General features: G+C 68.8%; 3 protein-coding genes across 3 annotated transcripts; 2 read left to right on the top strand and 1 right to left on the bottom strand.

The window, feature by feature from the left end:
• Positions 1-22: 22 nt before the first annotated feature.
• On the top strand, positions 23-4,319 carry H696_05745 (hypothetical protein; the record flags this gene model as incomplete). Its single annotated transcript, XM_009499559.1, has 6 exons — positions 23-1,011; positions 1,085-1,175; positions 1,287-1,913; positions 2,060-2,353; positions 2,433-2,582; positions 2,682-4,319. 6 exons carry the CDS (start codon positions 23-25, stop codon positions 4,083-4,085), a joined length of 3,555 nt encoding a protein of 1,184 aa, XP_009497834.1. The 3' UTR covers positions 4,086-4,319.
• A 168-nt stretch (positions 4,320-4,487) lies between these two features.
• On the top strand, positions 4,488-6,353 carry H696_05744 (hypothetical protein). Its single transcript, XM_009499558.1, has 4 exons — positions 4,488-4,690; positions 4,793-4,996; positions 5,145-5,343; positions 5,481-6,353. Exons 1-4 carry the CDS (start codon positions 4,592-4,594, stop codon positions 5,975-5,977), a joined length of 999 nt encoding a protein of 332 aa, XP_009497833.1. The 5' UTR covers positions 4,488-4,591; the 3' UTR covers positions 5,978-6,353.
• On the bottom strand, positions 6,326-10,414 carry H696_05743 (NADH dehydrogenase (quinone), G subunit). The gene is made up of 5 exons (XM_009499557.1): positions 10,194-10,414; positions 9,475-9,553; positions 8,311-9,406; positions 7,603-8,002; positions 6,326-7,440 (listed from the first exon to the last, which is right to left on the bottom strand). Exons 2-5 carry the CDS (start codon positions 9,545-9,547, stop codon positions 6,775-6,777), a joined length of 2,235 nt encoding a protein of 744 aa, XP_009497832.1. The 5' UTR covers positions 9,548-9,553; positions 10,194-10,414; the 3' UTR covers positions 6,326-6,774.
• Positions 10,415-10,513: the final 99 nt, after the last annotated feature.

The raw sequence follows: 10,513 nt of genomic DNA, 5'->3' as shown, positions 1-10,513 counted from the left end.
CCCCCCCCTTGCACTCTCGACAATGAGCTCTTCCGGTGGGCACCGTGTCGGGGCCGGGGCCCCCGTCGCAAGCAATCGCCCCCCGCCACCGCCGCCGCCGGAAGCAGTGACCGAAGATCCGGGCGACCGGTTCCTGGATTTCCTATCCGACGAGGACCTCAGCTCCGACGACGACCACGACCACGACCACGACCACGACGACCACAAGGACCACCCCTTCGAGAGCTATGATGGCTACGACGACGAGGAGGAGGAGCCCATGGAGGAATCCACGCTGGCCACCCCCCCGGGGGATGTCTCTGGGGATGATGAAGATGATGGCGAAGATGAGCCGGACCAGGGGGACCTCGCAGCCCCGCCGGCTTCGGCCACCGGGCATCCGCGTCCCATTCGCCAGGGGGGTGTCTTCATGCACGAAATCCTGGTTGAGGTGGGCGACGGGACCAGGCATGTCCTCCTCCGGCCGGCGCCGGTCCCACCGCCGGAGCCCCAGCCGAGGGGACCCACTGCCGGGTCCGGCGACCGCCCGGGCGCCACGCCCCAGCGGCCCCCATCCTCACCGGCCCCGCAGCCATCGCCCCCTACGCCCGTGTCGCCTGCGACGCCGGCGGCCGCGGGGGCGGTGGTGGTGGTGGCGACGCCGGCAGAGGGCTTCCCCCGCCCCGACGCCCAGGCTCCCGGACGGCAGGCCGGCCCGGGCCATGCCGGGGCCCTGGATCGCCGCATGTCCCAGATCTTTGCCAGCATCCTGAAGCCCTTCGATCGGGCCGCCGTCCAGCCGGCCACCTTGGTGACGGCTCCGATCGATGGGCTGCCCCTGCGCCCGGCACCGGCCTCCACCGGCCTCGCGGTCCTGGTGATCCTCTTCGCGCTGGGGGTGATCGTGCTCCTCCGGCAGGTGCCGCTGCGACCGGTGGGCGACGGCGCCACCGGCGCACCCACGGCCAGTCTCCTGGATCGGATTCGTCGGGCGTTGGCCCCGGCCAAGCCCCTCGCCGATGTCACGGTCGCGTGCGTCACCTGCATCATCCCCCGCCACTTGCGCCCCCCCCCCCCTCCCCTGACCCCATCTGCATGTATCCAGGGAGTGCTGGTTCTGCTCGGCCACGGCCGAGGGTGCCGACCCCGACTCCTTCACCTGCCAGGCGTGCGGGTCCTACAACGGCTTCACCAGCGTGCGTGGCATCCACCACTCGGGATCTGACCCGCCTTGCCCTGTGCTTTTGACTCACGCCTTCCCTCCTCCCCCATCCCCCCTCCCCCTCTGACACCGCACCGGCACCCAGACCGGCGACTATGATGTGCCCATGATGACGCGCGAAGGCGCCCACTTTGATACCTCACGGCTGACCTTCGCCCGGCGTGCCGGCCCCCGGGCCGAGGGCGACACCGAGCAGCCAGCCCGAACGGCCACCGGGCCAGGCTCCGGCGTCGCGCTGGCCGGGCTCCCCCGGCCGCCGGCTCTATGCGATGCCTGTCAGCGCAACCAGGAGCTTCTGGTTGGTGCCCTGGCTCAAATGCTTCCCGAGGAGGATGCCCCGGTCGACCGGCGGCCCGAGTCGCCGGGTCGCGCGGCCTCCTGGCTGGGACGTCTGCTTGGCCGGCCGGTGCACGGCCCCTCTGGCGGACACTCCGGGCTCCTGGATGATGGGACCATCCCGGCCGGGCAGCAGGTGGAGCTAGACCGCCGGCGGGCGGCCCTCGAACAGCGCTACGCTCTGTGCAAGGTGTGCGAGTGGGCCACGCAGAATTTCCTCCGCCAGCAGGACCGGCGCTTGAAGATCTCAGCCACGGCCAACCGCCCGGGGCCCGTGCTCCTGGCCCCTGCCCGGGGCGGGGCTGGCACCGGGGGCCCAGGCGACTTCCCCTCTTCACAGTCCGGCCCCGGCAGCAATCCCTTCGTCAAGGAGTTCGTGCGTGGCCTGTCCCCTTGCCCTTCGTCCCGCCCCCCCCCCCGCACATGCCCTCATCCATGCCCATGAAGGCGCCCGCCCTGACCATGCCATCGCCCCCCGGCGCGCCCCGTCTCCAACATGCACACGTCCTCCCCCGTGCGCAGGAATCGTACGCGGCCCTGCTGCACCACGGCCGCCGAGTCAACTTCGTCCGGTCCCTACTTTACTTCTCCCAAAGCATCCTGTCGCTTGTGCAGCTGGGCTGCGACAGTGCCAGTGCCCTGGTGGCGGTGGCAAGCCCATCCGGGGGGCCGGTGTTCTGCGCCTCCCTGCGACCCGTGGACCGAGTGGCCCCGCATGCCATCCTGGCTGCTCTGGCCTCCCTGGTCCAGGTGGGCTTGGCCCTGCATGAGCAGATCCTGGTCCGACGGCACGCGCGCTCCTTCAGCATCCCCGGAGTACGTACCCCCTCCCATCCCATGTACCTTCCTACTTCTTCCACCCTCTCACACCAGGTGCATCCTCTGTCGCCGCCAGCCGCCCTCGCTCTCGACCACACTCCTGGTTAACTTGGTCTGGCTGCTGCATGTGGCCCTCTTCTCCGGGCTGCTGTCTGTGACGCAGCTGCCCCCGGCCTCGGCCCCGATGGTGGGCCTCGCCGCCATGCAGGTCATTCTCATGCTGATGGTGCGCCCGCTGCCAGGCGACCACTTGTCGCCTCTCGCTCGCTCGCTCGCTCGCTCGCCGCTCGGCATATTCACATGCGCACGCCACCCGGGCTTCCAGCTCTCCTGCCGTCCGGCCATGCCATACATCCCGGCCATGAACCCTCGCACGGCCAGCCAACTGGACGCCCTGGGCTTGGACATTCTCCTCCCGGCGACCGGGCCCGAGCCGGGCCCCTCCTCGTCGGCCTCGCGCCCCTCCCGGCCGGAGGCCATGCCCTTCGACGAAAGTGAGGATCCCTTCAGCCTGGCCGATCGACTGACGCCGCTGTCCTTCTCCGGCGCGGCGACCCCCGTCTCGACCGTGGCTTCGGCCGGTCCTCGGCCGGTCATCAACCCGGCCCTCGGCCTGAGCGTCGATACCGCCGCCCTGGCCGCCGCCGCCGCCGCCGCCGCCGACTCGCCGGCCGCCAGCAGCGGCTCCGCCACCCCCAGCGCCCCCCCTTCGCCCCCCGCCGGGGCAGGCTCTTCACATGCGGACACCCCTGGCGCCGACGCCACGACCGGCGATGCCGGCCTCGCCGCCCCCTCGCCATGCCCGTCCTCTCGGCCGAACCCCTTCCTGCCGCGGGTGTCGGTTCCCGAGCGTAGCTTTGACCTTCGCAGCCGGCAGCCTCTCCGGCCGATGGAGCAGCTCCTCTTTTCGGAGCCGCCCGCGGCCGAACTCCGCCACCGTGATGGCACGGTCATCGCGGTGCCCCCCTCGCGGCTTCCCTCCGCGGCGTCCATCTCGCGCGAGCTTGGCGGCCTGCCGACCGACGTCGGCCGTGCCTTCAGTAGCTTCTCCATTCGCGATGCCGGCCCGGCCGGGTCCGCGGCCGGAGCGGCCGAGGGACCGGCCCACTGGGGCAGCCCCCCGGCATCCTCCCCCTCCGCCAACATGGCGGTGCCCCCCGGCGAGGCCACACTGGCTGGGGCCTTTTCCAACTTGATCGGCTCACTGGCCTCCGTCGGCAAGGCCCTCAAGCACACCCTGCTGCCGAGCACCACTGCCCGCAATGACGCCCCACGCCAGCATGCCAGCCACTATGGCCACCCCTCGGGCCCGGTTGACGGGGCGATGCTTCCGTCCGGGGGGGCAGACCATGGCGGCGCCCTTGTCCCCCGGGCTCCGGGCTACCCCCCAACCCCCGGCGGCAGGTATCCCTACGCCTATCACCACCCGTCCCACCACCAGCCGCCGCCGCCGCAGCAGCAGCAGCAGCAGCACCATTACCAGTACTCGGGGCAGTTCTCGCCACGCGCAGCTCCGGCCGGCCAGCCCCTCTCCCCGGCTGCCGGGCCGCGCCTCAGTCTGGGGGCCTCCCCACACCTTGGAGGCGGCGATAGCTTGGCGGCCTTGCCCCCCTCGCGCTCTCTCTGGGCTAGCCAACCACACGGCTCGGCCGACTCCCCCAGTGGCGCCTCGACACCCGGCCGCCAGGGCGCCATGCACTTTTCGGCCTTCCATAGCATGCGGCATTGAGACCCGGATGACAGGGAGAACGTGTGTGTGTGTGTGTGTAGCAGCTGTCCATCCGCCATAACTTTTTCGACTCGTCGGCGCCGGACGCCAGGGAGGGGCGTCTCCCCTATTCTCTTTTTCGGCTCCGGCTCCTTCCTGTGTACTCCGCTTGCCCAGCCTTGAAACCGCGTGCCACGCATGCGTGCGCACCACGCCAAATATACGCGCGCCCACACGGCGGCCATCCTGTCTCCAGTCCTGCCCCTTGCGCCTCTCGGGAAACTCCGAACAGCCAACCCTCCGGGTATCATTGATCACGCCCCTGCCTTCGTGGGGCTGATCCCGTCACATGAGACGCCACATTGGTGGCCTTTTTCTGCCAGATCGTTGTCCGCCGATTGCCGGTCCGCAAGAGGGCAGCCACCAGCACCCGTCCCGCCCATGCCCTCCTGTCCCCCTCGCCCTCGTCCGCCTCCCTTTGCTTTGTGTCGCCCTCTGCCGCCCTCTGCCGCCCTGTCCCCGCTACAATGAAACGCCAGTCGGCCATGTTCGGCGACTCGGACTCAAGCGATGACGACGACGACACCCACTCGGCCACCACCACCACCACCCCGGCCCCCCCTTCCGTGCGTACCATCATCCACCCGAGGGGGGGGGGGACGATTGCCTCATGCCATCCCACGGGCCCGTTTCACTCACCCAGTCCCTGATGCCATGGCGCGTGGCAGCGCTATTCCGTGGCCGCCTTCACCGGATCCGCCTTCGGAGCCGGGCTCGAAGGGGTGTCGATGTCGGCCACCACCTTCTCGGCGGAGGATGCCGACGTTGCGGCCACCAAGGCCGAGGCGGCCACCTTCGATTACGACGCCGCCTACGAGGAAGAGTACCAGCGCCGGCGCGAGGAGGCCGAGGCGAAGGCCCGCGACCGGAAGGTATGTTGCCACTGCCCCCCACCCCAGGGCGTGTTCCCTCTCTCTCTCTCTCTCTCTCTCTTTCTCGTCCTGCCTGGCACAATTCCCCTCCTGGGGCGCCCTTACTGATGCGCCCCTTACTGATGCGCCCCCCTTCCCTGCTGCACAGCCCAAGTACATCGGCGCGCTGATCGCCAAGTCGGAGTTGCGCGAGGTTGAGCGCGAGAACTCCAAGCTGCGCTCCATCCACCGGAAAATGGAGGAGGAGCGTGAACAATTCCCCACCAAGGAGACCTTCGTGACGCAGGCCTACCTGGACCGACAGCTGCAGCTCATGGAGGAGGATGCCCGCGATCAGGAGCGCGAGAGTGCGTTCCCTGCCCCCACCTACTTTGCCTCTGCTCCGCCGTGCTCCCTCCCTCCCCCCTGACGCCAGCGCCGAACTTGCGTGTCTCCCCTCCTCGCCACCCTCCCTTCTCCCCCTTGGCCGCATCGCGCATGGCAGCCCGCGACCAGGCGACCATCTCCTCCGGCCTGGGGGGGTTCTATCAAGGCCTGGTCCGTGGCGAGAATGTGGCCATGGGTGCCTCCACAGACGCCGCCCCGGCGGCCGACGCCCGCCGGACGCCCCCCTCGTCGCATGGGCAGTCGAGTCGCGATATCGCCGACCGCCGTGGGGCTTCGGCTCATCACGACCACCGCGACCGCCGCGACCACCGCGACCACCGCAATACCTCGGGCTCTCACGACCGTCGGTCCCGGTCCCGGTCCCGGCCCCGGTCCCGGTCGCCCCTCTCACGAGAGGAGGGACAACGTTCCGGGTCCCGGTCAGGTGCCGGGTCCCGGGGGGGATTCCCCCGCCCGGGGCACCAGGAAACGCGCTCCTCGCGCGACCCCACCAACACCCCTGCCGAGGATGATCGACGCCAGGAGCTCCAGAACAAGCTGGCCGCCGCGCGGGAACGGTACATCATCCGGCGCGACACGCGCGTCTACCTGTGAGACCCCTTGGGCAGCGCCTGTCCGCCCCGCCCGCGTGAATGCATACGGACACCCTTGCCCTCCTCCAAGTGGTCGGTCCTCCCCCCCCCCCCCCCTCCCCCCCCCCCCCCCCCCTCACACCAAAACCTGCCATGCCCGCGCTCGCAAATGCATTCACATGTGTGCATGCGGATCTGTATATGTATATATAGGTGTATATTGCGTGCTGCGAGGACGACGCAGGCGTGTAAAAGGAAGTATGTGTGTGTGTGTGTTTTCAGAGGGGAGGGGAAAGGGAAGGAGGACAGGGAGAGGAGCGGGCACAGGATGCACAAGGTAGGCAGAGGGGAGAGGGAGAGAGGGGGGACGAAGGGAAGAGAACCCCCCCCCCCCCCGCTGCCCCCTTCCTTGCTCCCCCCCGCACCCGCGTATGGATATACACAGGGGGGGAGGAAAGGAGAGAGGGACGGGGGGCAGACGCGCGCGACTGGAAGCCCCCGGCATGCTGCGGCACTGCGGGGAAAGGCAGCCGAGCGGGGAGGCCCCTTTCGCTCGCTCTCTCTCGATGTGGCGTGACGCGTGTCTCCCCTCTCACTGGACATTGGCTCTGGCTCTGACAACTCCTCCTCGCCGAGTCCCTCTCGTCGAGATCGGTCGCCCTCTCTCGCTTTCTCTCGCTCGTTCCATCTTGCTGCTTCCCCACATCTCCCCCCGGGGGTCCCCCCTTGCGCCCCACTGACAGCCCCCCGAAAAATAGGGACGGGCAGGGAGAGCCGAAGGAGGGAGGGGGGGCGAGGAAACGGCCGGAGGAGGAGGACTTACTGCTGCTGAGGGGCGGCGACCTTCTTCTCGGCGGCCGGCGCCGCGACCGACAGGTTGGCCAGCGGGCTGGGGCGGCCGTTGGCGAAGGCACTCGAGCACCGGGCCATGGTCTGGGAAGACCGGCTGATGGCGTCAGTCATGTAGTAATCGGCGATCGGCAGGCTGAAGGGGCCGGCATCGGCGCCCTTGCCCTTGGCCGCGGCCAGGGTGGCCATGGTGAGCTCGGCACCGAAGCCCGGGGGAACGGTGTCGATGTCGGAGAAAGCGGGGCTGAAGTCGGCCAGGCGGGCGCGCACACCGGCCAGATCGTGGTAGGGCAGGGTGGCACCCAGCACCTCGGACAGGGCGCGGATGATCATCCAGTCCTCGCGCGAGTTGCCCGGCGGGGAGACAGCCGCGTAGGCGTGCTGCGCGCGGCCCTCGGTGTTCACGTAGGTGGCGGTCTTCTCGGTGTAGGCGGCACCCGGGAGCAGGACGTCGGCATAGTGCGCGGCCACATCACCATGGTGGCCCTGGTACACGACGAACGAGCCCTTGGGGATGTCCTCGGGCTTGATCTCATCCGAGCCGAGCAGGTAGAGGAACTTCTTGCCGGCGTCGGTCAGGTCGGCGTTGACACCGGGGGTGAAGCCGATGTCGAGGGCGGCCGTGCGGCTGGCGTGCTGTGTACGGTGGTCGGGGGGGGGGGGCGGCGCGCCGGGGACATGATGTGAGTGGCGGCAAGCGGGAAGACGCACAAGAGAGGGACACATGCAACGCGGATGACCTCCCGGAGACCCAAGCGGAGGGGGGGGGGGGGGCGGAGTGTGGAGATAGGTACGCACGCGCTGCAGCACCGAGAAGCCGTTCCACTCGGGGGTGACGACCTTGGCGAACTTAGAAATGGAGGCCACGGCGGCCATGATGTCGGCACCGTCCGGGCGCGAGGCGACATCCGCGCCGACGATGATCATCGGGCGCTCGGCCTTGGCCAGGGTCTCGGCGAACGGGTGGGTCTTGTTGGCCAGGGCATACAGGTCGGTGGGCGAGGCACCGATGTGGTCATACTCGACGGTGAGCTTGACCGGGGCACCGACCAGGCCGATCTGCTGGTTGCGGTGGATGAAGGCCTTGCGCAGGCGCGACTGCAGCAGCGGAGCCTCATGGCGGGGGTTGGTGCCGACCAGGAGGACGGCATCAGCGAACTCGGCACCGGAGATGGTGGTGTTGAGGAGGTAGTTGGAGCTGCGCGCCGGAGAGGGGGAGAAGGGTTAAAAGAGGGCGTGGGGGAGGTAGACGGGAGGGGGCTGTGTGCGTAGCAAGTAGGAGGAGGAGAAGAGAGAGGGGGAGAGAGAGGGGGGGAGAGAGGGGGGGGAGAGAAAGAGAGAAAGAGAGAGGGAGAGAAAGAGAGAAAGAGAGAAAGAGAGAAAGAGAGAAAGAGAGAAAGAGAGAGGGAGAGAAAGAGAGAAAGGGAAAAAGAGAGAAAGAGAGAGAAGGAAAAAGAGAGAGAGAGAAGGAAAAAGAGAGAGAGAGAGAAGGAAAGAGGAACGCACCGGAGATCCGAGCCCAGGGCGTCCTTGCCGACAAAGCCGTCGTACAGCAGGTTCGAGGAGCCCAGGCGCGAGAACAGATCCTTGAGGGCCACAATGGACTCGGCGTCGGCCAGCTGCCCGGCCACGGCGGTCATCTGCCGGCCCGGGGTCAGGGTCATGACCTGGCGCACGCGGTCCAGGGCCTCCTCCCAAGAGGCAGCGCGGAAGGTATCGCCCTCGCGGATCATGGGGGTGGTCAGGCGCTGGCGCTTGAGGCCGTCATACGAGAAGCGCCCCTTGTCGGCCAGCCACTCCTCATTGATCTCGCCATGCAGGCGGGGGACAATGCGCATGACCTCGTTGCCGCGAGCATCGACACGGATGTTGGACCCGAGGGCATCATGCACATCGATGGAGGCGATCTTGCGCAGCTCCCACGGCCGGGCCGTGAAGGCATACGGCTTGGAGGTCAGAGCACCGACCGGGCACAGGTCGATGATGTTGCCGGACAGCTCGGTGTCCAGGACCTTGGACACGTAGGTGCCGATCTCCATGTCATTGCCACGGCCAGAAGTGCCGAGCTCCTCGGCGCCGGCCACCTCGGTGGCGAAGCGCACGCAACGAGTGCAGTGAATGCACCGGGTCATGGTGGTCTTGACCAGCGGGCCGAAGTCCTTGTCCTCGACGGCACGCTTGCCGGCGAACACCTCGCGATAGCGAGACCGATCCGACCCGAAGACCATGGACTGGTCCTGCAGGTCGCACTCGCCGGCCTGGTCGCAAATCGGGCAATCCAGCGGGTGCTGGGCCAGGAGGAACTCCATGACACCCTCGCGGGCCTTCTTGACCAGGTCGGTGCCGGTCTTGACCTTCATGCCGGCGCTGGCCGGCATGGCGCACGAGGCCACAGGCTTGGGCACGCGCTCCACCTCGACCAGGCACATGCGGCAGTTACCGGCGATGGCCAGGCGCTCGTGGTAGCAGAACCGGGGGATCTCCACGCCGGCGGCCTCGCAGGCCTGGATCACGGTCGACCCCTGGGGAACGGACACGGCCACGCCGTCGACCTCCAGGTCGATCATCTCCTGCGAGACGACGGCAGCATTGAGGCGGGGGGCTGGTGGAGGGGAAGGGGGGTGGGGGCGGGGTGCACATGGATGGCGGGATGCAAAAAGGGATGCGCACCGGTGGTGACGAAAGCGCGGGTGAAGCGCTGACGCGTCTGACCCAGGGCGGTGCGGGAGACAGAGGACAGCATCCTTCTCTGCGTGGACGGGAGGGCGGGATGGTGAGGAAGGGGCGGGCGGGTCAGAGGCCGGGGGGGGGGGGGGGGAGAGCGGGAACAGCGACCGGGCATAGGACGGGGAGAGCTCGGTGCTGAGAAAGTGTCGAAGCGGAGTGTGCGTGCAAGGCAGACTCCTGTGGAAGGGGAAGGGGAGTTGGGGGTGCGGTGCCTGCCCGCCTGCCTGCCTGCCTGCCTGCCTGCTATAGCCGGTGCTGGGACCAGGCGGCGAGAACGCCAGCGCTGGGGCCAGGCGGGGAGCACCGCCGCCGGGCCACCATCTCGAGACAGTCACCGGGCAGGTGGCAATGGAGGCAAACACTGGCGGAGGGTCTTGCGCAACCACAGACGCAAGGAATGCTCATAGGGAGGGGAGGAGCGGGGGAGGGGGGGCAGGACAGCCGCAGGAAACAAGTCCAGAGGGGGGAGGGAGGGAGAGAGAGAGAACTGCAGGAGACAGCCATGGGATGCACAGTCGCGTGGAGCTGCGACCGCGGAAGGGGGCGAGGGCAAGGCATGCGCATGACCACAGGGATGGCCGTTGCTGGGTGGAGGGCAGATGCGCGAGGTTGAATGCGGGGCGGGGGGGGGGGGGGAGGAGAAGGGGCGCGGGCAAAAGTACAATCGGGAGAGGCAAGAAGGGCCAAAAGATAAACACTGGGGAGGGTGAATCAGACGACGCTTCGTATCCTTTGGCAGGGGGGCGCAAAAGCCCCGTGGACGGTGGCCATCTGCAATTTCACTCCGGGCCCGGTGAGAGGGCCGCGCGAGGGCGGAGGGGAACCGGAAACCAGGCGAAGGAGGCCGCACGATGGAACGCGAGCGCGCACGCGCACGCATATGCTCCCCCCCCCCCCCCCCCCCCCCCTGGGCGCCCCCCCCCCCCCCCCCCCCCCCCCCCCCCGCGGCCGCTTTCTACCTCGCGCCGAGGTGCATCCGGAA

Source organism: Fonticula alba (genome assembly GCF_000388065.1).
Source record: "Fonticula alba strain ATCC 38817 unplaced genomic scaffold supercont2.13, whole genome shotgun sequence".
NCBI lineage: Eukaryota > Rotosphaerida > Fonticulaceae > Fonticula > Fonticula alba.
The sequence above is the reverse complement of the archived record's forward strand: the minus strand, read 5'-3'. Positions and strand labels throughout refer to the sequence as shown.